The sequence below is a fragment of the Bos indicus x Bos taurus genome, chromosome 13 (assembly GCF_003369695.1).
Source record: "Bos indicus x Bos taurus breed Angus x Brahman F1 hybrid chromosome 13, Bos_hybrid_MaternalHap_v2.0, whole genome shotgun sequence".
Taxonomy (NCBI): Eukaryota; Metazoa; Chordata; class Mammalia; order Artiodactyla; family Bovidae; genus Bos; species Bos indicus x Bos taurus.
This window is the reverse complement of record NC_040088.1, coordinates 55,061,469-55,077,426: the sequence shown is the minus strand read 5'-3', so window position 1 is coordinate 55,077,426 and position 15,958 is coordinate 55,061,469. Positions and strand designations below refer to the sequence as shown.

General features: G+C 35.2%; 1 protein-coding gene across 2 annotated transcripts in view; it reads left to right on the top strand.

Moving 5' to 3' along the window:
- PRPF18 (pre-mRNA processing factor 18) overlaps positions 1 to 15,958 on the top strand; it is a 56,236-nt gene that overhangs the window by 15,196 nt on the left and 25,082 nt on the right. The window contains exons 2-9 of one of the 2 annotated variants that reach the window (XM_027559901.1): positions 1,210 to 1,287; positions 1,403 to 1,429; positions 3,952 to 4,056; positions 6,546 to 6,659; positions 12,294 to 12,440; positions 13,901 to 13,969; positions 15,408 to 15,548; positions 15,672 to 15,743. In XM_027559901.1, coding sequence (XP_027415702.1) covers positions 1,210 to 1,287; positions 1,403 to 1,429; positions 3,952 to 4,056; positions 6,546 to 6,659; positions 12,294 to 12,440; positions 13,901 to 13,969; positions 15,408 to 15,548; positions 15,672 to 15,743 — 753 coding nt within the window. The remainder of the gene's footprint in view (positions 1 to 1,209; positions 1,288 to 1,402; positions 1,430 to 3,951; positions 4,057 to 6,545; positions 6,660 to 12,293; positions 12,441 to 13,900; positions 13,970 to 15,407; positions 15,549 to 15,671; positions 15,744 to 15,958) is intronic. The other variant, XM_027559902.1, reaches the window with a different exon arrangement.

Sequence of the window (15,958 nt, the reverse complement as noted above, 5' to 3'; positions counted from 1 at the left end):
GTTAGTGTTTGATTGCTTTCCTGTGGTGTTTGAACTTTTTCCTGTCTTCTTTATGTTTCTGGGAAGTTGTATGATAAGAGACTGATTTAGATTTTTGGGGAGGACATATTTAAGTGGTTTGCTGTGTACCTCCTAGATGTTTTATTGGTGCCAGGCTTGAGCAGTGGGTTCAAGTGTGGCAAGTGATCTTTCCATTGTTCACCATCAAACTTCCTTGTCAGGGTATAGCATTATTGATGATCACTGCTTGAGTGAGCTTTGGAACTATGAGGGGCTAAATATATGTGTGGAGGTATTATTGAGGTATTGTTATGGTATCTTTATTTGAATTAAGTCATCAGTGAAATAGTATCTAAGAGGCAGAACTGCAGATAATAACAAGCCTGCAAATGAGGAACTGTATTTTTTGCATTATAACTGACATAAAATATGGCTTTCAGGTGTTCAACATAGTGATTTGATAGTTTTATACATTATGAAATTATCCAAGGGTCTGCATTTTTAACAGGATAATTTTATGTATAGCATGGAAAGAGCTAACCTTTTTTCCCCGCCACAGTAGGTTGAGTTTGTCTCTTAACATCATGTCATATTAAAACCAAATACCTTTGAACCATCTTTTTACTGGAGAAGCTCTCCAAAACCATCCTATGTCCACATTATTTTTAAAAATTGGTTAATACAAATACAGTTAACTGATCATTATAATAAGATTGCAGATGACAAAAAAGAATGTGGACACATCCTTGGAGGTCTGTTGATAATGAGATTTAAAATGTCAGCTGAAGCTACCATAATTTTTGTTTGATTGGGTCTGTTAGGAGAAAAGAATTAAAGGATCACATTTTATGTGGTTCACAATTAATCCATTTGTAGAAATTGAACTAAAACACCAAGAAATTAAATCAAAACAATGTTAACATTTGGTAAAGGGGGTTGGTTCCTTCTCTGTGCTGTTGGATGATGTCTGTTAAAATGATGCTGCAAGAGAAATGTCTTCATGTTTAGACCAGGGTGGACAGGTGGTCAGGAAATCACTATAATCTCTGTGGGACCTAAAAAACTTTATAGTTGTTGAAAAACTTTCAAGGTTGTTGATCAAGAGACATGAAATTTGAAGTTCTTTCTTCAGTAGGAAGAAACTTACTTGTATCTTCAATAGGAAAGTTAAAACTTCTGTTATTATTAACTTACTTCTTTCTTCAATAGGAAAATAAAAAATATTTCAAGCGTAGTGAACTTGCAAAAAAAGAAGAGGAAGCATATTTTGAAAGATGTGGCTACAAGGTATGAATGCCTGCTTTTATGTTAAATTATATATTTCTGAGTTTAAATTTATATAGCTGTTGTTAAAGTAACAAAACAATTGATCTTTGTTCAATTTATCAATGTTATACATTAGCCTATAAATGAGAAGCCATCTGGAGAGGTATGATTTTGTTTTTCTTTTTTTTTCTTTTATCTTGAATTCAGGAAAATACATGCATGACCTTTGGCTTGGAATGGTTTGGCTTTTTGTGGACAGCATGAAGTGGCTTGAGATCAAAGCTTGAATTTTTTTCCTTTTAATTAAGTCCTGGATCTGATACTACCTCATTTTCATCACTACCACCACTCCTTTCCCTACCTCTCCCAATAAAAGTCCATTTGTAAAGGGTTGAAAACATTTTATTCATTCAGCAGCAGTGGTATCAGCAGTGGTATTTCCCCTGCTTTCTCCTGAATATTTTAAGCCATTGTTTTATGTTTGCAATGTGAATAATCCCTTTTGGCCCTCAGTACCTCTGCCTGAGATATAGCCATTTTATATGATAAGGTATCACATTTCAAACACTGCTCACCCTACTGGATAGAAAATGTGATCTTGAAATATTAGAAATAAATGAGGTTTCTAGAAAACTTTGAATACTTTAGAAACATGACTAAAATTATCTTTGAGATTACCTAGTTAATAATGTATTGGGGTTTTTATTGGGAGGGGTTAAAGGTTACAAGGTGAAGTTGTGTTTAATTTATTTTAAAAGATGACTGTATCTAGTCTAATTTTTTAAACAAAGTTCAGAGGTTCTATTGAAATACTTTTGACAAATCATAAATTTGAAATCGACTCTTTGCTTGTGAAACATTGATTATACAATAATACTCTTGTGCATGTAATGGGGAAAGTTCTGGAAATTAATTTTATCTGGCATAGCATTTCTAGAAGAAAGCATGAAGAATGCAAATGGTATGTATATGGATTTGCTTTCATTTTGTACTTTTGGGAGAGGGTAGGTTTTAAAACTGTAGTTGTATTTCTGATAGGTTTCTAAAATTTGAAAGTTTATATTGGTATTTTGATACTTCTCTTAAGTATGTCTATTTCATTTGCTTCTAGTGTAGGGAATTAAAATATGTTTTAAAACCATCTAAATGTCGAATAGATAGTCAGAAAGGTTTCCCATTATTTGCTTGCCTAGCGTTGTCTAACTCACACTTAAAGTAAAATAACAATCACTTACCTTTGGTTTAGTCCACTGACTCGGCTGCTTTCCCATATCCTTAGATTCGAACCTTTTTAACTTTTTGATAAGGTAGGAAAATAAACAGTGACAGTTTTCCTTAGTTTAGATTGCTCTTGCTAAAACAGCAGTTCTTTCTTGCCAGTATAGAGGAGAGCACTGAAGCAAAGTCATTGCTGTAAAGATACCGCTTGTAATGTTGAGTCCAGCTGACAGAATGTCTTAGGTCTTTTCCTTAAGGCTACTCACTGCCATTTTATAATTGAAAATGCTTTCCATCCTGAGATTTTGGGACAAATACCTGTTTTTATGCTTAAAAAGAAAGCACAGGGTTTTCTTTCTGAAGCATATTTAATGGGTCCTTGTTGGTAGTAGTGAAAATACAGCATGTTGCTTTTATTCTCTTATAAAACTAGTTACCGTTTATTGAGACTTGATGCTGATTTGGTTTGTGAAAATGGCGAAAGTTTGGTTTTTTACTTACATTTTCTGTTATCACTATTAACACTGATTAATATAACCTTTAACCTAAAGTGTGGAATCATCAAGTATAAAATTGTAACCATACAGCCTTTCTTAACTGAATGGTTTCCCTTAATGTTGATCTTCTTTGATTTTTTTTGGATCTTCTTTTGACATATTAGATTTGTCTTAGGGTCAACTGGAAAACCACATTTCAGTATCTTTTTACAGACCAAGCAGTGGGACTTATAAACTGCTGAACTCAGTTTTCCTAAACTGTGACTTGGGAAGCTGACTCAAGAAAATGTTAGATTTTTTTCCCTGCAGGTTCATATGAACAACAGTATTCAGTCTCATCTCTGTGTGCTATGAGTAGAGAGTGGCTGGTTTTCATTATTTTCCTTCGTGGCTCAGTTCACGGGCAAGTTCGGTGGAGCATTGGGAAATTTTTTTACACATCCAGCGATGATTCCTGTGCGCTTGGAATATACCTTTCAAAAATCAGGATAGGAAAGAGCTGACACTTGAGGCTTCACAGGTTTTTGTTATCAAGCAGTTCTTTTTCCTTGGTCTTCATTTTAAATCTAGAGCAAGGATCAAATAACCCTGTAAGATGATTTTCTCAAAGAGGAGAAGCAAGCTGATTGTTTCCAAGAAGAAAGTAAAAATCTTGGAGTCTAGGGAGAAAATGAGTCTAGGTTTCAACCTCTAAGTTTTTGATTGCGGAAACCATTTTATTAATAACTTCTGTCGCGCTTCTGTAGCAAGAATGCTTCCAGGGTGCATGCTGTCTCCTCGGGTGTCCCTGTGCTCCCGCAAGCATGTACGTCAGTTATGAGCTGTTTGCTCAGAGGAACACTTAGAAAACCTTCAATATGTAAAACATGTTTCATTTTGATAGATACCTAATGTATAGAATGGTACATGTTAAAATAAACCATATTGTATTTTAAAAGGAGAATTTCATTTCTTTTGGCTATTGATGTAGATACAGCCAAAAGATGAGGACCAGAAACCATTAACTTCATCGAATCCAGTATTAGAACTTGAACTGGCAGAGGAAAAATTACCCATGACTCTTTCTAGGCAAGAGGTAAGTTTATATATGAGTGCTTTGTTTAAAAAAAAAAAAAAAAGAATCTCCACAGGATTGCATTTATCTCTAGTTCTAGTAACTTTTATGTCATCATTTCCCATATAAAATGACTTACCTGACCAGCACAGTATTTTAGTTTAGTTTTCTTTATGAGGTTCTAAATTTCTGCTTTTCTTGATACTGTTGTCTTAAATAGTTTAAAGGATATCTCATGTCTTAAATTTTTTAAAGAATATATCCTTCTAAACTTTAAAAACTAAACACATTCTAAATAAGTATAATTAAATGCATGTATTTGAAATAATTATATTTAGATAATTTGTCAAAGTTATTTAAAATAATATCATTTATGTATTAAGAGAAAGTAAGTTACAAAACAGTAACTTTTTTTGTTGTTGTTCAGTTACTAAGTCTGTGCCCAACTCTTTGCAACCCCATGGTCTGTATCCCGCCAGGCTTCTCTGTCCTCCACTGTCTCCCAAGTTTGCTCAAATTCATATCTTTTGAGTCGGTGATGCTATCAAACCATCTCATCCTCTGCTGCCCTCTTCTCCTTTTGTCTTCAATCTTTCCCAGCATCAGCATCTTTTCCAGTGAGTTGGCTCTTCACATCAGGTGGCCAAAGTATTGGAGCTTCAGCTTCAGCATCAGTCCTTCCAATGAATATTCAGGGTTGATTTCTTTTTACTTTCTCTTAATACATCTTTCTAAGTCAAAATATAGAGGTCTATATAATTTTTTTATGACTTCATAATTTCCCACAATATTTTAGAACTACTACTTTATTATTTTTAAAACCAATTCTTTGTTAATGGTCATTTAAACTGCCTCAGTATTTCCATTTTATAGGTTATACTGAGATGAACATCCTTATACAGATGTCATTGCGTGTGTAATACTATATGATTAGTTTCCTTTGGAAAATTTTCTAGAAACATGATTTCTGGAGTCTACTTAAGCCTATATATTAATACATGTCTAACACTTTGGATATAAATTACCAGAGAGCTCTGTAAACACGTTCCACCAGTTCATACTCTAGCCTATAGGCTTTGTCCATACCCTGGTCAATATCAACTGTTATTTTCCTTCAACAACAGCAAAATTTTAAAGTATTCATGTGAAAAAAGAGTTACGATTATATACACAAAGTACACAAGGAAATGAACTTTGAGCAAAACGAAACATTCAGAGGAAAGGAGGGCTGACTCCAGAAGCTGTCATGTGAAAACTAGATGAAGGACTTTTGAATACTTGGCCTGAAGAGAAGAATATTAGAGATTTTTGAAAACAGATCCATTGACCACAGCTCTAATTTTGAAAAAGCATTGAGTGTTCTGTCTTTTCATAAAGCTGAGATAATTGAAAGAGGTGGGTTTTGTTTATTTTGAGAAGCATAGTAAAACTGTCCAAAGATGAGATGGGCTGCTCCATGAAGAGGTGTGATTCCTGTCATTCGTCAGACAGTGGCCCGAAGAAGGTGTTTTTGAGGTCATTTCTGCATTGATTGGAGATAGCACTGCTGCTGCTAAGTCGCTTCAGTCGTGTCCGACTCTGTGTGACCCCATAGACGGCAGCCCACCAGCCTCCCCTGTCCCTGGGATTCTCCAGGCAAGAACACTGGAGTGGGTTGCCATTTCCTTCTCCAATGCATGAAAGTGAAAAGTGAAAGTGAAGTTGCTCAGTTGTGTCCGACTCTTCGTGACCCCCATGGACTGCAGCCTACCAGGCTCCTCCGTCCATGGGGCTTTCCAGGCAAGAGTACTGGAGTGGGTGCCATCGCCTTTTCCGGGAGATAGCACTAGATGAGGTCTAAGTTTTAGTTTCAGTTAATCCAGTGGAAGCCTTGCCAGTGGTTTCTAAGTGTGATACTATTTCAGTTCCCAGACTAAATTCTTGGTAATTTTTTTCTAATTACAGCTTATTTTCTTAATTATAATTTTTATTAGTCCTTTTTATGAAATATATAGCATGTATACAGAGTGTGTGTAAAATGTGCAATATAGTGGATAATTGCAAAACAAAACAGACACTCATACAACCACCACCAAAGTCAAGGAGGAATATTACCTCCAAAAGCCCTGCATGTGCCCCCCTCCACCCATTTGTAACTCACTTTCTTGTCTAAGGGACTAGTTTTGGGTTTTAATTTAGTATTACAGTGATGACCCTTGCCTGTCTGTGGTCATTGGCTTATCAGCTGACTCCAGACTTTTTTTTTCCTCTGTATGAATGTTATCACTCCTTCCCATCTTAATGGTTTTCTTATGTTGCCTACTACACAGATTGGTCCTTTCTGTAACACTCACCAAATGACCTAAACCATTGGGGTTATTTAAGGTGTGACAGTAATTCAGTATATCTGTTCGTGGAAAACTAAAGAAAAAACAAATATAACTTACTTTCGCATCTAATTTTCAAAATAAGTGTTTAGTCTTCTAAAATAGAAATTACTATTGTTTCTTTCTTTCTTTTTTTTAAAATAGGTTATCAGAAGATTGAGAGAAAGAGGAGAACCAATCAGACTATTTGGAGAAACAGATTATGATGCTTTTCAACGTTTAAGAAAAATAGAGATCCTCACACCAGAAGTTAACAAGGTAAGAAGAACAAAGCTAGAATATCACTGTACCACATCTCTGAGAATACTACAGACTTTGACAGACTTCAAATAATTGCCTTATTATAAGGAAAAAAGGAAAAATGAAGTTGCCAGATTATTGCTGCTGAATGTAAATTTTCTTTTAAAAGGCACACATCTTGAGCATGCGGTTCAGTGCATTTTGAAAATGCTTGCAAGTGTGTGGCCAGTACCCTTACGAAGATATAGAGTATTTTCATCACACACACATGAAAACTCCCCAGCACCCCTTCTTGGCCAGTCCCTGGATTCTTCCTCCTCCATTCCTGGGCAACCACCATTTTAAATTCTGTTACCGTCGATGAACTTTACTTGTGTTAGTGTTTCACTTGGGTGGAGTCACACAGGATATGTCTGGCTTCTTTTGCTCAGTGTAAGATTTTGAGGATTCATCCATGTTATTGTGGATGTTGGTAACTTGTTCCTTTTTATTGCTGATGATATTCAGTAATATGAATATATCACAATATGTTTCTAGCCTTGGGCTGTTATGAATAAAACTGCTGTGAACATTCTTACACAAATATTTTTTGGTTCTATGTTATTTCTCCTAGGTTAAATACATTTTTATCTCTCTGGAAGTGTAATTGCTGAATAGTAACAGTATATGTATGCTCAACTTTTTAAGAAATGCTGGGTATTGCCAGTGTTGTCTCATTAGTGTTTGTTATTGTTAGTCTTTTAAATTGTAACCATTCTCTTGTTTGTGTGGTAGTATCTCATGTGGGTCTAGTCACAATTCCCTGACAACTAAAGATTATGAGCATCTTTTTATAGACTTACTAGCCACATCTTTCTCTATGCAGTGTTCATGTTTTAGTTGGGTTGTCTTTTTATTTTTGAATTATAGGAGTTCTTTATGTGTAACCTGGATTCTTCATTAGATATACAAATTCATGTTTTGTATCTATTTTTTCCTAAGCTTTACCTGTTTTCTTAACGGTGTCTTTTCATGGGCAGGACTTTTGAATTTTGACAAAGTTCACTTTATAATTACTGCTTGTGGTGTTTTGCTTAAGAAAATGTTTGCCTACCCTAAGATCTTAAAGAGATGGTATTTTCTTCTAAAACTTTAATAGTTTCAGCATTACTTTTAGAACTCTGATCTTGTTTTATGGCTCAGCTTATAATCCATCTTGGTGAATATTCCATGGGCTCTTGAAAAGAGTATGCTTTATGCTTTTGAAATGTCAATTACAGTGGTGTTTAGATCTTTTGTGGTCTTATTTACTTATTTACTTGCTCTTTCAGTTACTGAGAGAGACAGACGTGGTTATATGTAGTTGTATAACAAACCACCCCAAAACTTACATCGTAAAACAATTCATTATCATAAAATCTTTCTCAGTCATTTGTGATGGTAACAAACCACCCTGAAACCTTGTATACTAAGATAGTTTATCATTCTCCATCACATTCTGTGGTTCGATTGGGTTAAGCTGGGTAGTGTTTTGGTTGAGGTCTCACCTGTGATACAGTCACAGGAGGGTTGCGGCTGAGGTCACCTGAAGGCTCCCTAGTCTGGCCTTCTTACTAGCTAGGCATGCTGGCTTAAAGGTGCAGCTTTGTTGTGGCAGAGGTCAGCATTTCCTGCCCTTTTAAAGCTAGTATCCCATTGTATGTATGGACGCCATTTTGTTAATCCATGCATCCTTGTTGGACAGGGAGGTTGCTTCTACCTTTTGGTCTATTGTGAATAATGCTGCTATGGACACAGGTATAAAAATATCTGTTCAAGTTCCTTGCTTTCTCTTCTTTTACATATATTCCTAGAAGTGGAATTGCTGAATTGTATGGTGATTCTATGTTTAACTTCTTTTTAAAAACATAAATGAATTTAAAACGTTTTCTTCATTTATATTATTAATGTCCACAGTAATTTGTTTTTATTTTCAGTCCTATCTAAAGTTTCCTTACCTAAATCCTTGGAAAGAGCTAAGTGGTTTTGTAATGCCTCATTTCACCAGTATTTGTTCTCTTCTATATCCCAAGTCACTTTCCTTATCAAAAGAGTCTAAAATGCTAATGTGCACTATTTAGTTTTTGGTACCTGATTTAATTTTTCTGCTACTCATGTCTCATTACTTGAGAAATTTTCTAGCTTTTAATATTAACTTAGTACAACCTGCTGTATTCTGATCTTATTCAATATTAGAATTTATTTGTACTTTTAAAAGTTGAGTTATAATTAACATATAACATATTTCAGGTGTACAGCATAATGACTTGATATTTGTATATATTGCAAAATGATCACCACAGTAAATCTAATATTCATCACTGTATGTAGTTACAAAAATTTTTTTCTTGTGATGAAGACTTTTTTAAAGATCTACTCTCTGAGTAACTTTGAAATGTGCAGTGCAGTATTTTCAGTCACCATGCTGTACATTATTCCATGTGACTTATTTATTTTGTAACCGGAACTAAAAGTTAATAACTTAAGTTTGAACACATTCTGAAGCTCAACACTTTTCCTCCTCTCCCTCCACATTTTTTTCTGATAACACATTTTGCATCATTTTGTATTGTGTAGCCCTTAACTAATTACTGCACTTACAGTTATTTTTACTACTTTTGTCTTTTAATCTTCATACTAGCTTTATAAGTGATTAATTTACCACCTGTACCATACATATACTTTTATCACTGGGATTTATGCTTTCATATGTTTTCTTGCCAGCTGAAAGAAATCCCTTTAACATTTCTTAACAAGGATAGTTTAGTGGTTAGGAACTCTCTTAGCTTTTGCTTGTCTGAAAACTCTATTGCTCCTTCAATTCTGAATGATAACTTTGCTGGGTAGCATGTTCTTGGAAGTTTTTTCTTTTAGCACTTCAAATATATTGTGCCACTCCCTCCTGGCCTGCAAAGTTTCTCCTAAAAAATATCCTGATAGTCTTATTGGGAGGTGGTTCCTTATACAAAGCAAATTGTTTTTCTCCTGCTGCTTTTAAGATTCTTTCCTTTCTGTAACTTAAAAAAAAAAAAAAAGTGGAGTATGATTGATTTACAATATTGTGTTAACTTCAGGTAGAGAGCATAGTGATTAAGTATTTTTGGCATATTATACTCCCTTATAGGTTATTACACAATAATGGGTATAATTCTCCATGCTATACAACATCCTTCTTGCTCCTCTATTTTAAATGTAGTTTGTATATCCGGTACCCCTAATTTGTCACTCTCCCCTTTCTTTTTCTCATTGGTAACCACAAGTTTGTTTTCTGTATCTGTGAGTCTGTCTCTGTTTTGCATATACACTCATTTGTATTATTTTTTAGATTCCACATAAGTGGTATCACACAGTATTTGTCTTTCTCAGTCTGACTTACTTCACAAGACATAATACTCTCAGATCCATCCATGTGTTACAAGTGCCAGAATTCCATTCTTTATTATGGCTGAGTAATATTCCTGTGTTTGTGTGTGTGTGAGAGAGAGAGACATACATACATGTTCTTAATCCAGTTGTCTGTGGGGCACTTGGTCTGCTTCCATGTCTTGGTTATTATAACTAGTGCTGCTGTGAACTTTGGGGTGCATGTATCTTTTCATATTTTTGTTTTTTCTGGATGCATATGCAGGAGTGGAATTGCTGTGTCATGGTGGTTCTATTTTTAGTTTTTTAGAAACTATTTTTCAGTAGTGGCTTTATCAGTTTTCATTCCCACCACTAGTGTACAAGGGTTCCCTTTACTCTGTATCCTCTTCAGCATTTGTTGTTTGTAGGCTTTTTAGAGATGGCTGTTCTGACTTGTATGAGGTGATACCTCATTGTGGTTTTGATTTGCATTTCTCTTGTAATTAGTGGTCCATCTAGTCAAAGCTATGGCTATGGTTTTTCCAGTAGTCATGTATGGATGTGAGAGTTGGACTATAAAGAAAGCTGAGCCAAAGAATTGATGCTTTTGAACTGTGGTGATGGAGAAGACTCTTGAGAGTCCCTTGGATTGCAAGGAGATCCAACCAGTCAATCCTAAAGGAAATCAGTCCTGAATATTCATTGTAAGGAGTGATGCTGAAGCTGAAACTCCAATACTTTGGCCACTTGATGCGAAGAACTAATTTATTTGAAAAGACCCTGATGCTGGGACATATTGAAGGTAGGAGGAGAAGGGGACAACAGAGGATGAGATGGTTGGATGGCATCACCAACTTGATGGACATGAGTTTGAGCAAGCTCTGGGAGTTGGTGATGGACAGGGAAGCCTGGCATGCTGCAGTTCATGGGGTCGCAAAGAATTGGACATGACTGAGTGACTGAACTGAATAATTAGTAATGTAGAACATCTTTTCATGTGCCTGTTAGCCATATGTATGTCTTCTCTGAGAAATGTCTTTTCAGATCTTCTGACCATTTTTGGCTTGGGTTGTTTTTTGATATTGAGTTGTATGAGCTGTTTGTATATTTTGGATATTAATCCCTTGAGGGTCACATCATTTGTAAATATTTTCTCCAATTCAGTAGGTTGTTGTTTCATTTTGCTGATGGTTTCTTTGCTTTGCAAAAGCTTTTAAGTTTAATCAGGTTCCATTTGTTTGGTTTTGCTTTTATTTCTTTTGCCTTAGGAGACTGATTAAAGAAAATACTGCTAAGATTTATGTCAGAGCACTCTGCCTGTGTTCTCTTGTAGGAACTGTCTTTAACTTTTGACATTTTAACTGTAATGTGCCTTGATGTAGGTATGTTTAACTTTTTCAGATATTGCCCTAACATTTTCCACAGCAGCTGTACTATTTTACATTTCCAGCAGTGCACAATGGGTCTGTTTCTCCATATCCTAGCCACGTTATTATTTTCTGTTTTCTGTTGATAATATCCATCCTGATGGTTGTAAAGTGGTATCTCTGTGGTTTGGTTTGCATTTCCCTAGTGATTAGTGAGGTTGAGCATCGTTTCATTTACTTATTGGCCATTGTATATTGTCTGTTTAAGTCTTTTGCTTATTTTAAATCAGATTTTCTGTTGTAGTTAACTCGAAGAGCTACAGTTTTATAGTTTTAACCCTTACATTTAAGTCTTTGATCGATTTTGAGTTAATTTTTATATGTGGTATATGATAAGGGTCTATCTTTAAGGCTTCCATTTTAATCAAATGATCACAAACTAGAAGTGAATAAAATGTGGAGTTTACTGGTTTGTTAAAAACATAGTGAAGTCTAGGACGTGGTTGAGACTCTGGCTTTATACTGTTGATGTTGCCAGATGTTGTGGAAGTTGAAAGCAGTTGGAGTTGTTAGAGGTTTTCAGTGAACCAGGAAAATGGGTGGAGCACCTGGTCACTTTCTCTAGGCCTCATTAGAAAATTACAGCGTTTATGCAGATTCTTAATTGGATTTGTCGCTCATATTTTTTATTTTTCTGTCAGACTAGCTATTATAATATATTATTATATATTCTTTTAAATTTGAATATGTTCATAAGAATTGACTTTGAATGGACAGTAGTGATAGCTGTATAATTAATTGAAATATTGTTTGAGTTTCCTTATGGAGAAAAAAATGAATTATACTCATTATCAGAAAAAAAAATCAGAAGTGAAACATCAATGAAATTTCATACGAGGTGTAACTTTTTACCTTTCCTCAGGGATTGAGGAATGATCTGAAAGCAGCTTTGGATAAGATTGATCAGCAGTACCTCAATGAGCTTGTGGGTGGCCAAGAGCCTGGAGAGGAAGACACCCAGAATGATTTGAAAGTTCACGAAGAAAACACCACAATTGAAGAATTAGAGGTGATCCCTCCACCACCTTCCTCACTCCCCCACCCCACCTTTCATTCCCTGGAGCTGACGGTTGAGCTCATTAGACTGTTCAGTTCACAGCACCCTGGCTTCTTTGGTCATTACAAAGGCCCTTCTATTTCATGACTGTTGTTTATTCACTCCCTTTTTTCTCATTTTCTACAAACATTCCCCTCCTTCCTGCCTTCAAAAGTATTCATTCTGATATGTTTGATGTGTACATCCTTTTATTTATTGATGGTCTTGTAAAACCAGTAATGTTTTGTATGCATGTGCTTCGGTATACATAAATGATACTTTACTGTGAAATTCTTCATTCTGTTTTTTATTTTCAAGTTCCAACCTTGATATTCTGTGTCATCTAAACCTTTGATTTTAATTGTTACATAGTATTTTATACAGTGTGACTTTCAGTGCCTTTTAATACTAGCACGTAATAATTGTGCATGCAATAATAAGCATGCAATAATCTTCTTCCTGTTACCACAGACAGTTTTGTGACCGACAGTCTTGTACATAACCCCTCTGGACCAGAAACAAGATTGCTTCTTAACTTGTCTGAATACTGCCAGGTTGCTCTTTGGAATGGGTGTACCAGTCTTCACTCCACCATCAGCAGTGTATCCGTACATCCCTGCCAACATTTGGCAATATCTTGCTTGCTTATTTTTGCCGGTGTATTGAATGTGGAGTGATATATGTAATATTACTTGAAATAATTTTAAATTATCTGTCTAGCATGAGCAAAAATAATGACTTAAATTTCTTGATAATTGTAAAGTCATTTTTCTGTTACCTTTCATTCCTTGCTCTTAACCCATGTTGACTGCTGTAAGTGAGATTGTAGTTGAGGTTATTGTTTGTTTTTTTGAGATTTTCCTCCTTTTTATTTATCTTTTAATATATATTTATTTTTAATTGATTGACTGCTTTACAATATTGGTTTGATTTCTGCCATACATCAACATGAATTAGGCTTAGGTGTACATATGTGAGGTGGTTATTTTATTTGTACTCCCACCCCCTGAATTTTACTGAAATAATAATTTTACTGAAATAAAACTGGTGAGCAAACCAGTTCTGGGCATTTTAAACAACTTTGGAGATAGTCACATACTATGCAATTTATCCTTTTAATGTGTACAATTCAGTGGTTTTTAGTATATTCACAAGTTCCAACAACAGTCTAATTTTAGAGCATTTTTATTCCCCTAGAGAGAAACCTCACATTTATTAGCAGTCACTCCCATTAATCTTTAGATTCATAAAAGATAACATGCTGTCTAAATTTAAATGGCAAATTGATATTTTTAACCTATCTAGAAATTCTCTCAGGCTTTAAATCAAAATTGGACCATACATGTAATAAAGGGCCATGTTTGGACTGATGTTAATAGCATATATATTCAGCTGTTGCTCCTGACTAAAACAGAAACCTTCCTTCTTTTCAGGCTCTGGGAGAGTCTTTAGGAAAAGGTGATGATCATAAAGACATGGACATCATTACCAAATTCCTTAAGGTATGTACTTTTTGGCTAGGAACGGAGGATGTTTTCTTTAGATAAGAATTGGTCTTACTTTTTTTTTGGTCTTACAGTTCTGAATTGTTTAAGAGTTAGACTGGAAAGGGAAACTCTCATTAAACATTTCTGCATGTGTAGTGTTTATAATGTTGGTATGTGTTTGGGTATAGAGGTTAAACAAAATGTATATTTACTTTCTTCATGGCACTTGTAAAGCTGACTTATTACTGTAAACACACAGAAAAGAATCATAGCAGTAGAATGAACAAGAAGTTTTAAGGATTAAAAGATTTTTTTAAACATCCTGGGAAAGAGTGTAATAAGGAGAGAGTTCCAGAAGCTTCTCTGAGAGATGACATAAGGAAAAAGTGGCAAGACATTGGCAGTGAAAAAAGCAAACACTTGGGTAACCTTTCACAGAATTATCAGTAGCTCATTCTATCTTTCTTCCCAGCTTTTCTCTCTTCAGTGGTTTAGGTAGAGTATGTGCAAACCCCAGATTCCTTTTAACATTTCTTCACGAATTATCAATATTTATATTCAGACCAAGAAATTTAAATGCAAGAAATGCTTTTACTTGTATTTATAGTTTAAATGCGACATATCGGTCATCAAGATTCTTAACTCACTGAGGATTTTGCATGGACTTAGCTAGGGCATGGGATCTAGTATGGACGGAATTTCCTCTGAGTGACGGCCTCTCCCAATAGCACATGCATACGTAACACCACTTGGGGAATATGGCCTCCTCAGCCCACTGTTTAGCTGCCTCCAGAAAGGATGCTCTTTGTGTGGTTAAATTCAAGGAGCACCTGGGTAGTTTTCTAGGGTGGGATGGGGGCTGGTCATAGTTTCTTATATTTTCGTTCCTTTTTTCCTTCCTTCTTTGGTCAAGTGTTTTAGAGGGAATTTTTAGTTGAATTGTGGTCTCTACTGCAAAAGTACAAAGTCCAAATATAGCATCATCATCCTTGAAAAATTGATTAAATATCACAGCACATGGCATTATGGCTGATAAGTCTAGGCAGGTTGAATTTTATGTAATAGAAATACAAATAAAAGTTTATTTCTATCAAACAGTTACCTGTGAAACTTCTTCCTATTTCATCCCAGGAACTTGGGGAGCAGAGTTTCTGGCCTGAAAAAGAACTTTTTCGTATTTCAGCCCGGGGTTCTTTTTAGGGGAGAAATGGATCACACTTGAGCTAGGAATATGTGTAGAATAGGGAGGTTTGTGACTTGCCAAAAGCACTGCCTTAAAACATCTATGAGTTACTAAGCAGAAACAGTTCATTAAAACATCGGCGACTAATATTAATCAGTTAAGACATTTACTCTAAGGATGAATGGGTACCGTTTTGTGCATCAGAGAACTTTCGTGCTTATGAAACCACTGGGTGGCATTGTAGTCTAAATTTACCCTTTCTTTCCACAGTTTCTTCTTGGTGTTTGGGCTAAAGAGCTGAATGCCAGAGAGGATTATGTGAAGCGCAGTGTGCAGGGTAAACTGAACAGTGCTACTCAGAAACAGACTGAGTCCTATCTCAGACCCCTTTTCAGAAAGCTACGGAAGAGGGTGAGGGTTCTCAAAAAATGCTTTCATTAACTGATTTTTTTAAAATAGAATATACAAAGTTAGGACAAATGTGATCTATAACTACATATTGAGCTTCCATAATTATTTTTTTTCCTTTTCCAGAATCTTCCTGCTGATATTAAAGAATCCATAACAGATATTATTAAATTCATGTTGCAGAGGGAATACGTGAAGGTACGTTATGCTGTGCATCAAAATTATATTCGTGAATGTATCTAGATTGTGTGCATAATACGTTCATCTCATGTGGGGGTATTTTAATAGCAGATATAAGAATAAATGTGAAATAAATTTTAAAAACTAAGCATTTTATAATTTATTGTCAGCTTATTGTTAGATATGAATAGATATTGTTAGGTTTGAATTTTTTAATCATTTTGAAGGAAGGT